Source organism: Mirounga angustirostris, unplaced genomic scaffold (genome assembly GCF_029215605.1).
Source record: "Mirounga angustirostris isolate CCGP_5_RB_7025 unplaced genomic scaffold, mMirAng1.0.hap1 SCAF_10, whole genome shotgun sequence".
NCBI classification, from domain to species: Eukaryota; Metazoa; Chordata; class Mammalia; order Carnivora; family Phocidae; genus Mirounga; species Mirounga angustirostris.
In genome coordinates, this window is record NW_026991718.1 from 71,472,719 (window position 1) to 71,494,723 (window position 22,005).

Genomic DNA, 22,005 nt, shown 5'->3' on the forward strand with positions numbered 1-22,005 from the left:
ACTACCACCATCCCCAACAAAAGTAAACACATAAATTATATGAACAACAGAGTTAAACGATCTTTTAGATGTGTTTAAACTTTAAAAAATAGAACGTAGATGTTCCCTTCAAGCGCACACAAAACATTTTTAGAAATTAACCACATATTAAACTACAAAGGGATGACATCAAAAATAGGCATATCACATTGGCAACAGTATGGTTCCTAGAAAACTTGCTTGGTTTTCCAAGTTTCATTTGAAAATGATGTTAATAGAATAGTATTTAAATGAAATAATAGCAAAAACATTTATTGAACGCTCACATGAGCCAGGCACACTGCTGTTTTGCATGTGTTATTCTATTTAAATCCCTTCAGTAGCCCTGTGAACTATAAGACTATCATCTTTAGTAGATGAGAGAAGTTAGGCTTAAAAATGTTAATTTGGGGCGCCTGGGTGGCTCAGTTGGTTAAGCGACTGCCTTCAGCTCAGGTCATGATCCCAGGGTCCTGGGATCGAGCCCTGCATTGGGCTCCCTGCTTGGCGGGAAACCTGCTTCTCCCTCTCCCACTCCCCCTGCTTGTGTTCCCTCTCTCGCTGTCTCTCTCTCTCTCTCTCTCTCTGTCAAATAAATAAATAAAATCTTTAAAAAATAAATAAGAATGTTAATTTGCCCAAGTCTGCTGTTTGAAAAACCTTTTTTTTTTAATATTCCACTGCTTTAAACCCCACCTTTTAAAAAACATCTTTGTTATTGTAAAATAATAGCCAGGTAGAGAAACTCCTATAAAACAGACATACAGGTTATCGAATTATTATTAAGGTATTGAATTATTATTAAAGTTGGGTATTTTAATACCAGTAGGTCAAGGAATAGAACTTTGCTGGCCACTGCAATAACCTTTTATGTGCCCTGTTCCAGTTATAATCCTTTTCCTTCACCAACAAAAAGCATTTTTATGATATTTTTTTGGCTTTTTCTTTACAATTTTAATAACAAAGTGTACATTCTTAAGCAGTATGCTTTAGATGTGCTTATTTCTTCCCCCCCGTTTTTCCCATGCAATTTATTTGTTGAGGAAACTGTTAAAAGTTTGACCATTTAGAGTTTCTTACAGGATTGATCAGATTCAGATTAGGTGTTTTGGCAAAACTTGGTGGGTGCTATTGTGTTCTTTCATCAGGAGATCTATTATGTCTGGTTGTTTCTCTTTTTCTGGTATTAGGAACTAGATACTCAGTGGTTAAATCCATTAACTCTAGAGATTGCAAATTTTTATTATTTCTTCATTTATTAGTATTTGTTTCTCTAGAAAAACTTCCTCTCAGCCAATACTTGATTATCTGGTGTTCAGTTTATGTAAGAGAGGAAGAATAAATGTTTATTTCCTATTATTTACCAGTTTTCAAAATGATGACTTGGTTTTCACTAGCATCTTTCAAAATAACCTTTTTTTTTTTTTAAGATTTTTTATTTATTTGACAGAACAAGACAGCGAGAGAGGGAACACAAGCAGGGGAGTGGGAGAGGGAGAAGCAGGCTTCCTGCCCACCAGAGAGCCTGATGTCGGGCTGGATCCCAGGACTCTGGGATCATGACCTGAGCTGAAGGCAGACGCTTAACGACTGAGCCACCCAGGTGCCCCAAAAATAACCTTTTTAAAAAAAAATTTTTTTTTTAAGTATCATTACTCATGGATTTAAATATATTTTTTTCAGTTCATTCATTCTTAATGGATGCTCAAATTGTCCCATCTTTGGCCACTAGAATCCTCTTCAAGTTAGCTCCCTGCCATCATGAAGTTTATGTATTTTAGTAAATATATGTATTTATAAACATATTTATATAGCCTCAGAACATACATACACTAAACACATTGTTCTGTATATTTGGGGTTTTCATACTTACTACATATTTGCAATAGTTTATCAGTCTGTATAGAACTGCTGTATATTTTGTAGTGACCACATAATAGTCTATTGTATAGCTGCATCATAGTTTAATAGTTACTGATGAATATTTTGATTGTTACCCTGCAGTATTATAAACAGTACTACAGCAGGTATCTTCGTACATAGTACTTTGCCCACATGTTTGAATATATAATTACAGAATCAATTCCCAGAAATGGAATTGCTAAGTAATAATAGCTATTGCCAAATTGCCATCCTTAAAGCAATTAGGAACTTCCCCCCCACATATTATCCTTTGATGATACTAGCGTGTGATCGCACTTTTTGATCTTTGATAATCTGCTACATAAAAAATCTCATTGTAGTTTTTATTAGCATTTAAACTTAATTCTGAGTTGTCTGTTCGTATCCTTGGCCTGATTTTCTATTGAATTGTTCATCTTTTCCACACTGATTTGTAGGCATGCAGATATAATAAGGAAATTAGCCTTCTGTGACATGTACTGCAAATATATTTTCCTTACTGTGTTGCTCCTTTAATTATGTTTATAGTGTTCATTTTCTCAGCAGAATTTTAAAACTTTTTATATATTAATCAAATCTATTAGCTTTTTTTTTTTTAAACAATTCATACTTAGAGAAGAGTTAAAAGTACAATACAAGGAGGGTTTTTTCCCTCTGATTGCCCTTCAGAAGTTGCCAGTCTTCTTGTCCTGCCACCTTCTAATACCTTAGTATTTCCTACAAAAAAAGATATTCTCCTAAATCACTGTACTACAGCTATTAAAAACAGAAAATTAACATCAACACATTACTACCTTCTAATCCTTTGACACCCCCTCCTTCAAGTTTCACTGATTGTCCTAATAGTAACCTTTTAGCAAAAGGATCCAGTTCAGAACCATATGTTGCATTTAGTTGCTGTATCTTTTCTATGTCCTTCATCCTGGGACATTTCCTTAGACTTGCTTGACTTTCATGACTTTGACAATTTGAAGATTATTAAAACAAATTAGAACAAATATGCATTTGTCTGAAGTTTCTTCAGATTAGATTTAGGTTATGTATCTTTATCATAGAAGTGATGCTGGCTTCCATTACGCTGTTTAATTATTTGATGAATCTGATGAATCCCTCTACTATATGCAACCCGTCTTCCAGTTCCACCATCCCTTCTTCTGTGTGTTGTCCTTCTCTTCCTACTCTTGCTCTGACTCTCCATTTTAGGCCACCCTCCCACCCACCCCCCAAACTTCCTTCTTACCCTTCTTGAGCTCCAGCACTTTATGCCACAGTTTGAGTCTATGCACTGTCTGCATAGATACCCTTTTCATCCTACTTGATGATACCCTTCACTGAGCTGTACTTCTCCATGGACACCCTCCTCACCCTGCTTTGATTCTGACACCTCTTGCAAGACTACAGACTGTAACCATTGTGGTAGTAAGTCTTCCATTCCCTTCATCAAGTGGACATGCTCCTCACCTTTTTTTAAATGCCTTCCAAAATTGGTTATAGCTATTTTCCACTTTAACATAAAAAAAATAATTTTCATTTTCTTTTAGTGATTTGATTTTTTTGTATTTAAATATATGTTCTGGGGCACCTAGGTGGCTCAGTCAGTTGAGTGACTGATCTTTTTATTTCAGTGGCTGACTTGATTTCAGCTCAGGTCATGATCTTGGCGTCCTAGGATCCAGCCCTGGGTCAGGCTCCACGCTCAGCAGGGAGTCTGCTTCAGGATTCTCTCTCTCCCTCTGCCCCTCCCCCTGCTCACTCAGTCTCTCTCAAATAAATAAATCTTTTAAAATATATATATATATATATGTATGTATGTATATATATGTTCTACTTTGGAATTTATTGTGAAGTAAGAAATGAAGTCCAACATTTCTTTCAGATGTTTATCCAGTTTGCTGGAATTTTATTTATTTGACAGCACAAGCAGGGGAAGAAGGAGAGGGAGAAGCAGGCTCACCACTGAGTAGGGAGCCCGATAGACAGCCGAGGGTCTCGATTCCAGGACCCTGGGATCATGACCTGAGCCGAAGGCAGCCACTTACCAACTGAGCCACGGGCGCCCCCCCGTTGGCTGGAATTTTATATAAAAGTTGTATCTAGGGACACCTGGGTGGTTCGGTTGGTTAAGCATCTGCCTTCAGCTCAGGTCATGATCCCAGGGTCCTGCTATAGAGCCCCACATCGGGCTCCCTGCTCAGCGGGGAGCCTACCACTCCCCCTGCTCGTTCTCTCCTCCTGTCTCTCCCTCTCTCTCAAAGTTATCTACCTCCTCTCCCCCTAAAAAATGTATGAAGTTCTTAAAAGTATATTGTTTCCAAGAGCTTTAAAAAAAAAAAATGGGTGTCATTTTTCATGTTACTTTTGTTTATAACAGATGATGATGTACCTGCAGATATGGTTGCTGAAGAATCAGGTCCTGGTGCACAAAATAGTCCGTACCAACTTCGTAGAAAAACTCTTTTGCCAAAAAGAACAGCGTGTCCTGCAAAGAGCAGTATGGAGGTAAATTAAAAGTAACTGCTTCTCTTTTTGTAGTGAAAGAATTGTTAGAAACAGAAAGGGAAATATCACCCTTTTTTTGAAGTAATGATTATATATGGTAAAAATATTTGCTTAATTAGTTTTCATTTTGTTTTTGAAGGGTGCCTCAACTTCAACTACAGAAAACTTTGGTCATCGTGCAAAACGCGCAAGAGTATCTGGAAAATCACAAGATCTGTCAGGTATTTCCTTTGAGAAAACTATAAGAGATAGGGTTAAATCTTTTTAATTTTGTTTGATACCAAAAAATTAAAAATTAAATACAGTTTAATGGTGCATTTGGGATTGAGAAGGTGATATTATAGAATAAGCATGAGAACCCTGACCCTCTCACTCTTTTGACTTTAATTGTTGTATAAAAATACATTTTATGTATGTAACCAGTTTCTGAAATGGTACATAACAGCTAAAAGAAAGAATACTTAAGTCAGGACAAAAGAAGATAAATGTGTGTGTCATCTGTCAAAGCAAAATGCTTATAAAATGATTGTTAACAAAACTATTCATTAGATAAAATGAAAATTATGCTCTTTAAATAGTGAGAAACTTCTTGCTATCACAGCAAATAGATTGTTTATATTCTGTTTGCTAATCTCTTTACAGCAGCACCTGCTGAACAGTATCTTCAGGAGAAACTACCAGATGAAGTGGTTCTAAAAATCTTCTCTTACTTGCTGGAACAGGATCTTTGTAGAGCAGCTTGTGTGTGTAAACGCTTCAGTGAGCTCGCTAATGATCCAATTTTATGGTAAGTGAAAATTTATTTATTATCTTGAAATACATTATTTGCCACCCCAAATGCTAAAAAGATGGTAGGGAAGTTGAAGTGCGAGTTGATAGTTACAATTAAATAGTTGGAACAAAATAATAATGCTTATAAATTCCAAGTTACCTATTTATCAAAAACGTAGGTTGTTGGTCCGAGTGGTATTTATGAAATAATAAATGAAGTACTTTCTCTGCTACTTACCAGTTAATAGCAACTGAGTGATTATGGGAAATGTTTTTCATTTAAATTTAAGCTTTTTAGAAACAGAACTATGTCTAATTTAAACAGGTAATTCAGTCGGATAGTTTAATGTGAAAGTAGATTTTGATACATCAGTTTTGGAAAAAAGTTTGACAGTTGTGTTCATGAACCTTAAAATATGCATGCCCTTTGACCCACGTAATTCCACTTCTGGAAATTTTTTTGCCTTATGTACAGAATTTTCATAATAGTACAGTTAACTGTGGGGGGAAATTAGAAATCTAAATGTCCAGCAATAAGGGAATGTACTAACAATGTAATGTCTACTTGAAGGGTGGTGATAAAGGCATTTAACAGTTATTTTTACAGAGTTGTTAACAACATGGGAAAATGCTGTGTTCTAGAAAAGTTTTTGAAAAGAGCAGAATGCAAAATATTAGGTGCTATATAATCACAACTGTAATAAATGAAACTATCTGTAGATAAAAAGACTGGAAGGAAACACTGCTTTGTACAGGAAGTGATAATAGTTACTATGACTACATTTCTGAGGTTTGATGGTTTTTGGTAATAGGATGTAAATGAACTGAAGATATATGAAGAGTTAAGTTCAGAGTATTTTATGGAAAGCCATCCTTTTAATAATAACTGTATGAGGCTTTTACAGTAAGGGTGGCCTTTTTTCCCCCTAAACAAATTTTGAAGAATTGACACTCTTTATTTTGGGAGGTGGACTATTTTTTATACATAGTTACATTGTTTTTAGCCAAAAACGTTTTTGAAGGATCAGGTAATTTTTTTAGTTGTTTAAAGGACTTTTTATGAAGAAATCTTTCATTCCTTTCCTCCTACAGGAAACGATTATACATGGAAGTTTTTGAATATACTCGCCCTATGATGCATCCTGAACCTGGCAAATTCTACCAGATTAATCCAGAAGAATATGAACACCCAAATCCTTGGAAAGAGAGTTTCCAGCAGTTGGTATGAAGTATAAATGGAAAATATTGATTTATATTCATAAATAAAAGTTTCTTTTTAAAGAGTTAATTCAAACTCAGGAATAGGTGTCAAGCCAATGAATATATTTATCACTCGACAAAATGTTCAGTTCTTTTCACTACTGACATATTTATTAATAATTTAAACAGTGGCAGTAAGTATCAGTAGCCTGAGAGCAGTTATACTTTTTATGGGTCTCTTTGAACCTTTTCTTAAATTATTAGTGTTCAGTAGTTTTAATTTTTATATGGTCCTTTATGAGTGGTTCTCAGCTGGGGGTGGTTTTGCTCCACAGGGGACATTTGGCAATGTCTGGAGACATTTTTGGTTGTCACTGCTGGAGAAGAGGATTCTACTGGTATCTAGTGGGTAGAGGCCAGGGATGCTGCTAGACATCTTAACAGTGATGCACAGGACAGCCCCCACAACAAAGAATTACTGTCCCAAAATATCAGTAGTGCTGAGATTAACAAATTTTGTCCTTTCTTACTGGATATTAGTGAGTCATAAGCTGTTTCAGATTTTACATTGCCCTATGCAACAGAAAATTAGTTGGAATAATTGATCATTGTTTTCGATATTTAATAAAAAATATACAGTATTTAGAATATGTTTACATTAGTAGTCAATGTTTGTTTCTGGTTTTTTTTTTGTTTTTTGTTGTTTTGTTTTTTGACATTTTAGTATAAAGGTGCACATGTAAAGCCAGGATTTGCTGAACATTTCTACAGTAATCCTGCAAGATATAAAGGAAGAGAAAATATGTTGGTATGTTTGATTTGTATTTTTATAAGACTTAAAATGGTAATCTTTCAGTTCTGTACTGACACTTTTATTTTTTTCTAGTATTATGATACAATTGAAGATGCCCTTGGTGGGGTACAAGAAGCTCATTTTGATGGACTTATTTTTGTTCATTCTGGAATATACACTGATGAGTGGATATATATTGAATCTCCAATCACCATGATTGGTGCAGGTATTCTGAAATGCATTGTCATTAAAATTTTAATTTATTATTTACATGATGGGTTTCTTAAATGCTAGTGACTTAAAATCCAGGTGAACTTTGATAATGGCTTAATGGTTAAGAAAGAACAGGAATATTGCCTATTGCAATGAAAACATGAGAGTTCAGAAATTACAGACGTATCCTTTTTTTTTTTTTTTTTTTTTTTTGAGAGAGAATGAGAGGTGGTAGAGGGGTAGAGGGAGAGAGATAATCTGAAGTAGGGGCTCGATCTCACAACCCTGAGATGATGACCTGAGCCAAAATCAGGAGGACGCCTCACTGAGGCACCCAGACGCCCCAATTTCTTTTTCTTTCTTTCTTTTTTTTTTTTTAGATGTGTATCTTGATGTGTGTACTTTGTCCAACGCCTTAGTTATTCATTAAGGAAAGATACTTGTTTTATCTTTTATTTGAAAATAAAGATGGTAAATGTTTCTATTGCTGTGTTTTTAATGAAACAGATGTCCTTGGTAAATTTTTTTGTACTATTTCAAAGCTATTTTTGTAGGCAAATTTCTAAGAATAAATGTAAATGGAATAGTTGTTGAGCACTAATCAGTCATTTCAAGATTTGTGCTGTCTGATTTTTTAAGGACACAGTACATGGGCCATTTTAAGATAGCTAGTAATTATTACTTGTTATTGAAATTTGCATTTACTGCCCCTTCTGCTTCCCTCCGGAGCCATTTCCACCACAGAGAAAAGGAGAGGAGGGTATAGAAAATTTTGCCTAGTGATTTGCAGTACCTTCCAGATCAAGGCCAGTATTAGAAATAATTTTCAATTAGGACATTTCTCTCTGTCTCTACCTACTCATCATCCCCTTCTCCTTTCCTCTCTCTGAGCTCTTCTGTTGCTGCTGGAAGTGATTTTGTTTCCATAGAAACCATTTTTGGGGGCACCTGGGTGGCTCAGTCATTTAGCGTCTGCCTTCGGCTCAGGTCATGATCTCAGGGTCCTGGGATTGAGCCCCGCATCGGGCTCCCTGCTCTGCGGGAAGCCTGCTTCTCCCTCTCCCACTCCCCCTGCTTGTGTTCCCTCTCTTGCTGTGTCTCTCTCTGTCAAATAAATAAAATCTTAAAAAAAAAAATTTTTTTTAAATATGTCATTGTATTTGATACTAAATAAGTAGCTAAATATTATTAGAAGTATTGTTATACATGAATTTGAGTGTAATGGGTACTCAAAGAATATCCACTTTAAATATGACTGCCTGGGGGCAGCTGGGTGGCTCAGTTGTTAAGCCTCTGCCTTTGGCTCAGGTCATGATCCCAGAGTCTCGGGATCGAGCCCCGCCTCCTGCCTCGGGCTCTCTGCTCATCGGGAAACCTGCTTCTCCCTCTCGCACTCACCCTGCTTGTGTTCCCTCTCTCGCTGTCTCTCTGTCAAATAAATAAAATCTTAAATAAATAAGTAAGTAAGACTGCCTGTAGTAAAGGCCAGTGAAACATAGTTACCTCATAAAATGAACATTATTCTTACCTATTCAATACTAATGTTTTTTAAAATCTCCCTCTGCATATTATGCTAAGTGAAATAAGTCAGAGAAAGACAAATACCAAGTGATTTCACTTATATGTGGAATCTAAAAAAACAAAACAAACAACGAAAAAAAACAGACTCATAAATATTGAGACCATATAGGTGGTTTACAGGAGGGAGGTGAGTGGGCAGAAAGGCAAAAAAGGTGAAAGGGATTAAGAAGTGCAAACTTCCAGTCATAAGATAAATGTCACAGGATGAAAAGTATAGCATGGGGAATATAATCAGTAATTTTATAATAATGGGGTACCCTGGTGCTTCAGTCATTTGGGTGTCTGACTCTTGATTTTGGCTCAGGTCATGATCCTCATGGTTGTTGGGCTCTGCGCTCAGCGGGGGAGTCTGCTTGAGGATTCTCTCCTGTCTCTGCCCCCTTCCTGCTCGCTCGTTCTCTCTCTCTCTCTTTCTCTCTCAAGTAAATCTTTTTTAAAAAATAATATACTAACTTTGTATGGTGACAGAGACTTACCATAGTGAGCATTTTGTAATGTATATAATTGTCAAGTTACTATGTTGTATACCTGAGGCTAATATGTCAACTATACTTCAATTAAAATTTTTCTTGAAAAATGAAAAAAAAAATCCCTCTCAAAAATGTACCCAATCTAAAAACAATAAAAAGGTTTCTGTATTATTAGTTTTATGGTAGGGTATTTTTACTGATAAAAAATTGAATCTTAGGAGCGCCTGGGTGGCTCAGTAGGTTGAGGGTCTGCCTTCAGCTTAGGTCATGATCCCAGGATTCTGGGATCAAGCCCTGTGTCGGGCTCCTTGCTCAGTGGGGAGCCTGTTTCTCCTTCTGCCATTCCCCCTGCTCATTCTCTCTCAAGTAAATAAATTAATTAAATAAATAAAATCTTTTTTTAAAAATTGAATTTTATTTGAATTATATCTGATAATGTGTTTTTTTAAATAATAAAGGTAATGTGTTTTAAAATATCTTCTCCACAGCACCTGGAAAAGTAGCAGACAAAGTTATAATTGAAAACACTAGAGATTCAACCTTCGTCTTTATGGAAGGTTCTGAGGATGCTTATGTTGGATATATGACAATAAGGGTAAGGAATTTTAAGATTTAGAATATGTATGTTCAGATCATTTAAGGCAGTGGTTCAGACAAAATTTCAAACAAAATATCTACTTTTCAGTTTAACCCTGATGACAAATCTGCTCAACACCATAATGCACACCACTGCTTAGAGATTACGGTAAACTGTAGCCCTATTATTGATCACTGTATCATCCGAAGTACATGTACAGGTTAGTGTTTCCCTTATGTTTTACTATAAAATGAGTCATTGTGTTGTTGCGCAATAGGTTTTTAAATAAATATTTTTTCTTCCAGTTGGCTCTGCAGTATGTGTTAGTGGTCAAGGAGCATGTCCCACTATCAAGCACTGTAACATCAGTGACTGTGAAAATGTTGGACTTTATATAACAGATCATGCACAGGTATTTTTAACTTTTATAAAAGGGTTTTTTCTTTCTAAAAATTTTTTTTAAGTTCTGCTAATACCTACTTCTGATTAATTGTTGTAGGGAATATATGAGGATAATGAAATTTCCAATAATGCTTTAGCTGGGATTTGGGTTAAAAATCATGGAAACCCAATTATTAGACGGAATCATATCCATCATGGACGTGATGTTGGTGTGTTCACATTTGATCATGGCATGGTAAGAACATTTATTCTTAATAGAAAAACTGACTTTGTATCAGTTAAATTTCTTTTTTTTTTTTTTTTAAGATATTTATTTTTAATCTCTGAATACCCACTGTGGGGCTTGAACTCACAATCTGGAGATCAAGAGTCACATGTTCCACCAACTGAGCCGGTCAGGTGCTCCATATCTATTAAATTTCAAATAGGTTTCTGCATTTTCTCTTCACCAAACTAGGTGAACTGAAGAGTATAGGTTTAAAAGAAATTTCAGCATCATATTTTAAAATTAATATGCAATATTCTATAAATTCATGAATCTAATATTATGTGCATATAGAGAAGATGGAGTCCTTAGGGAATTGATGTAATCTTTGATGGGAGTAAGATCTAATCCAGTAGTTCTCAAATGTCAGTGTGCAGAAAAGTCACCCAGATAGGGGTGCCTGGGTGGCTCAATCAGTTAAGTGTCTGCCTTCATCTCAGGTCATGAGCCTGGGGTTCTGGGATCCAGCCCCATGTCAGGCTCTCTGCTCAGCAGGGAGCCTGCTTCTCCCTCTCCCTATGCCTGCCACTCCCCCTGCTTGTGCTCTTTCTCTGTCAAATAAATAAATCTTTGGGGGGGGGGAGGTCACCCAGATAGAATAAATATAATATAATGTAATATAATGGGGACCAGGGTATGCATCTTTAATAAGCACCATTAAGTGAGTTGAATGCAGGTTGTTTGTAGGCTACACTTTGAGAATTAATGGTGTTGTTATTAGTTTGACTTCCATTTTATTCCTCTTAAAATTTTTTTAATTGGCAGAATTTTAATAAGATACAATGGTAATAAAATCAGTTCTAAAACTTACACAGCAGTTAATTAGGCATCTTTATGGATGATATTGTATTTTAAGTGCTATTGTGTCATTTTACACAGTTTCTAGAGACACAACTTTTTGAGCTCTTTTAGGCCACTATTTCAAAATAATGCTCTTTGGTGTCTATTCAGGTATTCTTTTCATTTAATGTCTGATTTTCATTGAGGCAATTTTCAAGTCCTATTACAACATTGGCAGCATTTTTGTTAAAGAGTCAGAGATGGGAGAGGAGATGATGGCATGGTGGCCAAACGGTATTTTGGTGAAGGTCTATTGCTGTTGTATGAATCAGGCAACAGAGGATTGTTGGATTCACATATACAAATTGTCAATTAGTGAAGAAAAGGATATTCCCATTAAGGATTAATAAAGAGATTTGTAAGGTATTACAGATTTGTAAGGAAAGGATGAAAATTAAAACCTAACATCTTGGGCCTATCATCTGTTTTAGTATTGTGACACAATCCTTTAAAATCCCTTGGTAGAATGTTCTTCCATTTTAGTTATTCTTTTGGCTTGGCATGGCATCTTTGTGTTGACAACCCATGATTGGTAGGATAACATCACTGAAGATAATCTTTTTAAAATTTTACTTTATTTTCTGTAGAACTTCAAAGAACATCAGAATAAACATTTAAAACTAGTTTCTGTACTGTCCACGCTCTTTAAATATACACATACTTATTCTCTGAATTTTTGTTCCTTTTTCTCTCCTCAAGTTGACATACTTTAAATTTCTATATTCATAAGAATGAATCATAAAAGATTTTCTACTTTTTTATTTTTAAAGAATTGTTTATGTAAAAATACTACATGTGCAAGTATAAATTATAGGACACCTCTAGGATTTCAGGGTATGACTCTAGCATTTGTCATTGTTAGCTTCATGTTTAATCTTTGAAGTATGAACTTTCCCTGTGAAAAATGAGGAAATAAGCACTTTATATTTCAACCCATCTCCATCCCATCGTTTATATTCTTTTCTTAAGTAAACGTTTATAACTTTTACATTCCTATAGTTATTGGTCAGTATTTATTCTATATTTGTTTACTTTTAGTCCTTTTATAACAGTTTCTCTGTTGCTGAATTTTTTTAAATTTTGATTCATTCCTTGTATGGCTGAATTTTCTCATCTAGCTATTCATTATTTGCTTATTTTTAAAAGAATGGTTTACAGGTACTGTAGCTTGAATTCTTGCCACTTGAGAATGCCTATCCATTACTTACTTACTTGGCTAAGTATACACAATTTTGATTATACTTTTTTCCCTCCGAATTTTGTAGTCATTTTTATATTTCTAGCATTAAATGTGGCTGATAAGTCTGAGATCATTTTGGTTTTTGTCTGAGATGATTCTGGGGTTTTTTTCTTGTGATGATTTGCTTTTCTACTTCAGTATTCATAATGTAGGTTTTTGTCGTTGTTGACGTGTTGTTTTGCTGGTTTTCTCTAACATGTGTTCTTTAGAAGCTTGGCTGTGTACTACTTTGTTCTTTAAGTTTTATGTGATTTCCTCAAATCTGTGCCCCTCACTGTGTCTCCATAGGTTTTTTTTTTCCCCCAGTATGGTTTTTATCTCTAATTTTTAATGTATTTTGTTTTATGGAATTTTTCTAACCTACGTAAAAAAGAGAATAGTATAATGAATGAATGCCCATTTACTCATTCTCCATCTTCAGCAGCTATCAGTTCATGGCCAGTTTTGTTTCATCTATACTTACTCTTTACTCTCTTCTCTACTCTCTAGATTATTTTGAAGCAAATCCTGGACATCATCATCTCACCCGTAAATATTTCAGTATGCATCTTTAAAAGATAGGGTTCTTTCTTTTTTCTTTCTTTCACATAACCAGTGCCAGTCTCATTCCTAAAAATAATTTTTCTATCAGTGTTCACAGGTTACCAATTATCTTGGTTTAATATTAAGTCCATTGCAGAGTGTTATTTTTGTAAAATACAGTAAGAATGCCATAGCAATGCCAAATTGCTATAAAATTTTGGAGACATTCTAAATTTATGAATTTAACACATGACAGATGACAGATTATCTATCTTGAAATCTGGCTATCCTTTCTCTCCTTTCATTTTCCTTTACTTTGGATAGTTTCCCTTAGATAGGAAGCATAAGTTTTAGATGACAGAAATTGCACATTAGTGTGTATTCTTGCTCACATTTACTTCTTGTGCCTGAGTTATTTTTATGAAAATAATACTATGGGAATATTTCTTTTCCGTGTTCCAGTCATGCCACTAGATTTGATCACCTTAGAAGATCCTTAGCTAGGCTTATGAGAACCTTCAGTTACTTGGAGAAAACTACCTTGCTAAAGGTCTAAGATAACATTTGTTAGGTTTCAGCACCCTACTCCTCCTTATCCAGATTTCACAATATTGGGCAAGTGTTTTATAGATAATAATTCGGGGTTGTGAAATAAAAAAAAAAAATTGGGGGTTGTGAAAGTTTATTTCAATGAAGACAGCATTTTTTTTCCCTCTATTTTTCATTCTTGAAAGAGTTTTAAGAGAAACTCTTAAAAGTGCTTCACCTTTTATTTTGATACCAGTGTTGAGTTTTTAACCTTATGGGCGCCTGGGTGGCTCAGTTGGTTAAGCATCTCCTTTGGCTCAGATCATGATCTCAGGGTCCTGGGATTGAGTCCATGTGGGGCTCCCTGCTGAGCAGGGAGCCTGTTTCTCCCACTCCCTCTGCCCCTCCTCCCTACTCATGTGCTTGCATGCGTGCTCGCGCGCTCTCTCTCTCTCTCAAATAAATGAAATGTTAAAAAAAAAAAGTCCCTGCTTTTGGAGTTTTGTTAATATATGTTGGAATTTTCATGGTTTGCATCTTACAAGGCAAAGTAGAATTCTGTCTATATCCTGCTCACATTTCTGTATTATTATGACTTTACACTAAAGGCATCTCTTAAAACCGATGCATTCTATTAATTACATTAACTGAACCCTTTAAGCCCATAACAGGAGATTGCTTTCCTTGTAAAATTATAAAACTGTTCTATCTGAATGTGGTAAAAGGACAATTGTAGCAATGTAGAGGCTTCTGGTTTTAAAAGCATGAAGAGTGGGGCACCTGGCTGGCTCAGTCGGTGGAGCATATGTGTGACTCTTGATCTCAGGGTTATGAGTTTGAACCCCGTGTTGGGAGTAGAGTTTACTTTTTTAAAAAAAGAGCATGAAGAAAAAAATGGTTTTTGTTTTCTTTTCTTGAATGTTATCTTAAAAGATAGAGGTTACAAACTTTATATTTGATGGAATTAAGGAACATTTTTAACCTTTAAATTACAACGTGGTAAATGACTAGGTGCCTATGACCACGCCGGCCATTACAGATTAGAGCAGATTATAAAACCTTATGTTCAGGGGGCACCTGGGTGGCTCAGTCAGTTAAGCATCTGCCTTCGGCTCACGTCATGATCTCAGGGTCCTAGGATCAAGCCCCACATCGGGCTCCCTGCTCAAGTGGGGAGCCTGCTTCTCCCTCTCGTTCCCCGCTTATGCTCTTTCACTGTCTCTGTTTCAAATAAATAATAAAATCTTAAAAACAAAACAAAACAAAAGACCTCATGAATGTTCAGGAAGATAAATTGGTAAACCTGATGTGAATATAAATATATTGAGGTGTTTAAACAACCGGTAATGAGTTTAGGATAGAATTACCACTAGAGGCCTAAGCAAAGGAGAATAACATAATTACCAACTTTAATAAAAAATTGTACAGCAAAGAACATGTAGTTATACTTTATGACTCAGCTCTGAATAGCATACTAATCTAACCAAAATTGTGGTTTCACTACATTGGAAGGATATAGTGTGAATGTGTGTGATGGTAGAAAGCACTAAATTCTTATCTTCTGTAATAGGAAATTAGTAGACAGTACCTAAAACTGCAAACTCAAAATACAGCAGTACAAGCCTTTACTTAAAAATATAGAGGTAGATAAAAAGAATCAGGTAAAAAAATTGAAGGGGGGGGGTGCCTCTGGATAAGGGAAAATGAGGAGAGGAGGCTGCTGTTTGCCTTAGTAAACTTAGGAATCTAGTTGACTCTCTTAACTATTCAAAATCAAAACCTAAAGAAAATAGAAAGAGCATCCCTGCATTTGAATCATGTTTAGTGAATACATAGCAAAGTATACTTGCAGTATAGTCAAGACATGACAGTAGCCTGTTACTGAAATCTTTATGCAATAAGCAGCATACCTTTCCTTGCCACATTCTGAACAAATTATGAAATAAAGCCATGAAGAAGCATGAGGAGGCTGAAATAATCATTTTATTACCCTTTAAAGGTTAAGTTGGAGAATACAGCTTCAAATAAGAACCAAATGGGTCTGATTCACTGCACCCCAAAATTAAATAAGCTTACTCACTCACTACTCCACGAACAAATCTTGTGATTTGTTCACAAGATTTGTTCGTGGAGTAGTAGCAGAAGGCATGCTCTTTTAGGGGAGCTCACTTCCCTGAGGTTAAGGGCAAAGCTGAATTAGTCATACCCAGTTTATTCATTCCCAAGTTTACCAACCAGATATGTCATGCAACTCCCAGCAGAGAAAGGAGCCTAATTGAGCTCCTTTCTGTATATATACCCAGCGTACATTCATTTTTATTTGGTATAAAATCAAAGAAGCTTTTTATATTTAAAGAAGCTATTTTTAATGTAATCCCCGCAATTAAAAAAATATTTAATCCAAATATGAAGAAGTTACAGATAATTTGTACTTTATTTGTGGAAAATGAAATCTGAAACTACTTCTGAATATTATTCTCGGAGGTCTGTTTTCTTAAAAGTAAACTAGAGTATTCAGAATTATCCTGTTTTTAACCTCCACTAGATTTTGTGAAAAGTAATGAATTAGTTCCTGCTTGAGTGCTTTCTATATGTGAAGTCCTGTATAAATGCAACAGAAGTTAGTATAGTCATTTCTATACAGGAGCTTATGATCAGGGAGAAATGGATATGACAAATAAAGGAACAGTACAAAGCAGTACATAGAGGTACCTTAAGAAAATACTTAGTACTTAGAGGGAATTTAAAGAAAGGAGAGCATATTCAGTTTTTGAAGGGAGATATAGACCAGGAGTTGAAATGGCTTTTAGAAGTGCCATCTTAGGAATATCTTATTTTTTTTCTCTTAATATTTAGTCTTGATTGGAGGTGCCTGGGTGGCTCAGTCAGTTAAGTGTCTGCCTTTGGGTCAGGTCCTGATTCCAGAGTCCTGGGATTGAGCCCCGCATCAGGCTCCCTGCTCGGCCGGGAACCTGCTTCTCCCTCTCCCTCTGTCTGTTGCTCCCCCTGCTTGTGCCCCTCTTGCTCACTCTCTCTGTCAAATAAATAAATAAAATTTAAGAAAAAAAAATTCTTTTTAGTCTTGATTGAATCTTAAAATTTAGGATATCAGTGTTACAGTAACTTTATTCTCATTACAAAATGAGCCTATCCATTACAGAAAATTTAAGAAAATCAGAGACATATAAAGGATACAAAAGCCATCTATAATACTTCAGATAATCACACCCTCATTTTTATTTTATTGTTCAAGTTACATTTTCTTGAAATAAAATTGAGATCATACTTAATGTATACTATCTGGAAGTATGTACTGTTCCTTTTATTTAACATGATAGCATGTAAAGCATGAATATAAGCCTGTTCCCTGTTATTGGGCTAAGATGAACATTATTTTATGTGTATTTTTCTGTAGTCTGTGATTATGTCCTTAGGTCACCTTTTTAGAATTTGTTTTCTTGGGACATTTTTAAATCTCCAAGGGTTTGTTTTTTTTAATACTCAATAAATCTTTGTTTAAAGGGTATGTATATTTATTGGGTAATAGTATTTATTTGCATTTATTGAATAAATCCCTATTTTTCTTCCCTGGCTTTGAGTATACTCAGACTAATTAGAGGAATTGTGGTTCTCTGTTTTACTAAAACATTTAAATTTCATTTATTCCTTGTTTATCATTTGAAATTTAGTGTGTATCTATGTTTTATTCTTACTCTTGAACATTTCTGATACTTGATTTGAGGCATACAGTAAAAAGGTCATTTTTTAAAATGTCATTTCTTTTTGGAAAGTAGCCTTACCTACAGTTTGATTTCTGTATTTTTCAGGGTTACTTTGAAAGTTGCAACATACACAGAAACAGAATAGCAGGCTTTGAAGTAAAAGCCTATGCTAACCCCACAGTGGTTCGATGTGAAATTCATCATGGGCAGACTGGAGGAATATATGTGCATGAAAAAGGAAGAGGACAATTCATAGAGAATAAAATCTATGCAAACAACTTTGCAGGTGTATGGATTACCTCAAATAGTGACCCAACAATAAGGTATTTATATGTAATTATGGATAGAAGTTACTTTTTCACTTTTTGTGTTATAAGAAAAGTCAAGTTTTAACTCTGTTTTTCCTAGATACCTGACTACTGCAGAATAGATTTTCCTAGTAAATGTCTGTGCATCTGAATGAGCATAGCTATTGCATTTATTTTTGGGTGTTCTGTTTGTTTTTTAACGATCTAAGTCATGCATATTACTATTTTATGAGCAGTTGCAAATGCTGTGATTTTTATTTTAAATTCATCAAACTGCATTATAAATGAGTACATAGGGCCATGTTCTTCTCTTGGAACCTGAATGACCTTGTCTTCTCTTTTTTTGTCTGAGAGTGTGCAGATAGCATAACTCAGGAAAGTAATTATCTCAAAGATTCTTGGACAGAGAGAACAAAAATAAAAAGTCAAAACTTTCAAGCCATCACTTTTCTTTAATAGTTCCTATCATTCCCTCTGACTACAGTAAGGAAACAGATCCAGTCTGAAAGGTGTTGGCTAAGACTGTAGAACAGAACTATTATAATTTAATCAGTAATGATGAATTTTTTTTTAAGATTCTATTTATTTATTTGACAGAGAGAGCGACAGGGAGAGAGGGAACACAAGCAGGGGGAGTGGGAGAGGGAGAAGCAGGCTCCCCACTGAGCAGGGAGCCCGATGCAGGGCTCGATCCCAGGACCCTGGGATCATGATTTGAGCCAAAGGCAGAACTTAACGACTGAGCCACCCAGGCGCCCCTGATGAATTATTTTTTATTGCTAAGGTTTATTTTCCACTGGCTTTATGAAAGTAGATTATGGAATTTCTGTTTTGTTAATATGCAGCAAATGTGTCTAGATCAGCTAAGAAAAAAGTTCTAAATGTATTAGCTATTTTGAGGGGAATGTTTAAGAACGTTATTTTATCTCGAGGGGCGCCTGGGTGGCTCAGTCATTAAGCGTCTGCCTTCGGCTCAAGTCATGATCCCAGGGTCCTGGGATCGAACCCCGCATCAGGCTCCTTGCTCAGCCGGAGGCCTGCTTCTCCCTCTCCCACTCGCCCTGCTTGTGTTCCCTCTCTTGCTGTGTCTCTCTCTGTCAAATAAATAAATAAAATATTTTTTAAAAAAAAGAATGTTATTTTATCTCAAATACTTAGGTGGCTCTTTTAAGCTTTAGGTCTTAGAAAGTAAACAAGGGAACTTAGAAATCATCTAGTCTGAGTCCCTCATTTTACAGATTAGGAAACTATGGCCCCTAGAAGATAAATAATTTTTTAAACAAATAAGCTCTTACTGAATAATGTTTATTTTTTTTATTATTTCTCATAATTATAGGGGGAATTCTATATTTAATGGAAATCAAGGGGGAGTTTACATCTTTGGTGATGGACGAGGCCTTATTGAAGGAAATGACATTTATGGTAAGCATGTTTTGTTCTATAAAATTTTGGAGGTTGGCCTGTCTTCCGGACATTAGCAAAATGGACCATTTTGAAACCATTCAAGTAGGAGAACTGGTCCTTTAAATTTTCAATAAAGATTATTTGTGATATTTATTTACTTAACAATCATTATTCACTTAACATTTACTGAGTACCCACTGTGTACCAGGAACTATACTAGATACCAGTGATGAAAATATAAATAAGACCTTAGTCTCAGGGAGTATCTACAATATCCTTAGATTTACTCTTTTTTCACTTTGGTACCAACTCTAAAGGGAGGGGCACCTGGGTGGCTCAGTCGGTTAAGTGTCTGCCTTTGGCTCAGGTCATGATCCTGGAGTCTTGGGATAAAGCCCCACAGTGAGCTCCCTGCTCGGTGGGGAAATCTTCTCCCTCTCCCTTTGCTCCTCCCCCTGCTTATGCTCTCTCTCTCTCCTGCTCTCAAATAAATAAAATCTTTAAAAAAAAAAAAAAAAACTATAAAGGGAAAATACTTATTCCTCATTAAAACTTTTTGAGATACTAGTTCAGTGGACCATTATTAGATGTGTGTGTGTGTTAGACACTGGTATGTTCCAGGGCTTTCTCTTTTGCTACTATTTACCTGGATAATACTTACATAAAGCTTACTCAATTCCAGGTATTATTCTGAACATCTTACCTGAATTGAGTCATATAATATTTACATCAACCCTGTGAAGTAGACACTATTAAATATCCCCACTTATTGATCAGGAAACAGAGGTACAATGAGGTTAAATAACTTAAAAGTCACACAGGAAGATAGAATTCCTGGGATTCAAAACTTGGCAGCCTGGCTTCAGAGTCTCTATTCATAACTATTATGCCCATACTGCCTACAATTTTTCTTTTTATACTCCTAGTTCCCTTAGTTTTGGTTTTTTAATGCTCTTGGACCATAAATATCTTTCTGAATATGACATATTTCACAAAATCGTGCTTTCCTAAAATTCTAAAAATTTTAACTACCATGTAATATAAAACTCTTACTGTGTTCCATGAGGCTCCATATGTTGACATTGTAACTTTTATTTTTAAATAGGCAATGCGTTAGCAGGAATTCAGATTAGGACAAACAGTTGTCCAATTGTTCGACATAACAAAATTCATGATGGCCAGCATGGTGGGATTTATGTGGTAAGTTAATGTAGTTCTAGAATGTCATGCATCAAAACCAGGGGAGAAAGGGTGGAAGAGGACAGAATTACATCTGGCCTTAGTTAGGCCATATTCAGCTTACAGAGTATGAATTTATGACTGTCTTTAATATTTATACAATAGGGCGCCTGGGTGGCTCAGTTGGTTAAGCGACTGCCTTCGGCTCAGGTCATGATCTTGGAGTCCCAGGATCGAGTCCCGCATCGGGCTCCCTGCTCGGCGGGGAGTCTGCTTCTCCCTCTGACCCTCCTCCCTCTCATGCTCTCTGTCTCTCATTCTCTCTCTCTCAAATAAATAAATAAAATCTTTAAAAAAAAAAAAAAATTTATACAATAACACTCTTGTTCTCCCTGCCAGTATATGAATGACTTTTATAGTATGTGTAATGTTCTGTAAAATTCATTCAACTGACTGAATTTAGACATAGAGAATATACCTTTTTTTTAATTAAAGTCTTTAATTATAATTGTCATTATGAGCTGAACTCAAAACAGCAACTCATTGGCTGAGTTTTATTTTTACACCGGAGTTTTGCTGGTGTGACTATGCTAGGAGTCTAAATCCATAATATCACGGGCGCCTGGGTGGCTCAGTTGGTTAAGCGACTGCCTTCGGCTCAGGTCATGATCCCAGGGTCCTAGGATCAAATCCGCATCGGGCTCCCTGCTCTGCAGGGAGCCTGCTTCTCCCTCTCCCACTCCCCCTGCTTGTGTTCCCTCTCTCGCTGTGTCTCTCTCTGTCAAATAAATAAAATCTTAAATCCATAATATCACTGAAAGTACTAATAATACTAGACCTGAGGTTTTTTTTAGTATTTTTTGAAAAGTCAGTTTTTCATTTGAATTTATACTGAGACATAATTGAGCATCTTACAAAATTTTAAAACCATGTATTGGTCCTATACCTTCTGTTACCATGGTGTATCTGAAACTGTTATAACTGATTCAAGTGAGAAGATGTAGGAAATTTCAGAAAGGTCCTTGTGTAATGCCAGGTGTTAACTCTAATTTTTATTTTCAGTTCTAGAAATGTCCATGTCTTAAGTCCTCTGCTCAAAATATAAAAATAAGTATTTTAGTAACCTGAGACCTTATTTTATTTTGAATGATTTCACCAGTAATTTGAAATAACTATTAGTTTACTAAACTAAATGTTATATATCTTAGAATGAAATAAGAGGCTTAAAAGTACAAAACCACATAAAGACAGTATAAAAACTTCTGGAGCTTAAACTCAGAGGCTACACAAAAACAATGTTACTACCTCCTCATCCAGATTAAAAAATAAAAATTGGGATTTTTTTTTTTTTATTATAACTGTCTTTAAAGGGGGGAACACACTATAAACTACTTGTTTCTAAAAGATATATATTGTATCAATGTAACTTTTATTTAGCATGAGAAAGGACAAGGCGTAATAGAAGAGAATGAAGTTTATAGTAATACTCTGGCTGGGGTCTGGGTGACAACTGGCAGCACTCCAGTACTGAGAAGAAACAGGATACATAGTGGAAAGCAGGTAAAATTATT

At 35.5% G+C, this 22,005-nt stretch overlaps 1 protein-coding gene across 3 annotated transcripts in view; it reads left to right on the top strand.

The window, feature by feature from the left end:
• Window positions 1–22,005, top strand: part of FBXO11 (F-box protein 11) — a 96,415-nt gene that overhangs the window by 56,752 nt on the left and 17,658 nt on the right. Inside the window, exons 2-15 of one of the 3 annotated variants that reach the window (XM_045885045.3) lie at window positions 4,292–4,419; window positions 4,559–4,640; window positions 5,062–5,206; window positions 6,283–6,412; window positions 7,115–7,198; window positions 7,277–7,409; window positions 9,936–10,042; window positions 10,133–10,244; window positions 10,330–10,436; window positions 10,524–10,661; window positions 17,649–17,866; window positions 19,188–19,273; window positions 20,361–20,455; window positions 21,872–21,994. In XM_045885045.3, coding sequence (XP_045741001.1) covers window positions 4,292–4,419; window positions 4,559–4,640; window positions 5,062–5,206; window positions 6,283–6,412; window positions 7,115–7,198; window positions 7,277–7,409; window positions 9,936–10,042; window positions 10,133–10,244; window positions 10,330–10,436; window positions 10,524–10,661; window positions 17,649–17,866; window positions 19,188–19,273; window positions 20,361–20,455; window positions 21,872–21,994 — 1,688 coding nt within the window. The remainder of the gene's footprint in view (window positions 1–4,291; window positions 4,420–4,558; window positions 4,641–5,061; window positions 5,207–6,282; window positions 6,413–7,114; window positions 7,199–7,276; window positions 7,410–9,935; window positions 10,043–10,132; window positions 10,245–10,329; window positions 10,437–10,523; window positions 10,662–17,648; window positions 17,867–19,187; window positions 19,274–20,360; window positions 20,456–21,871; window positions 21,995–22,005) is intronic. The other 2 variants (XM_064572521.1, XM_064572522.1) reach the window with 2 other exon arrangements.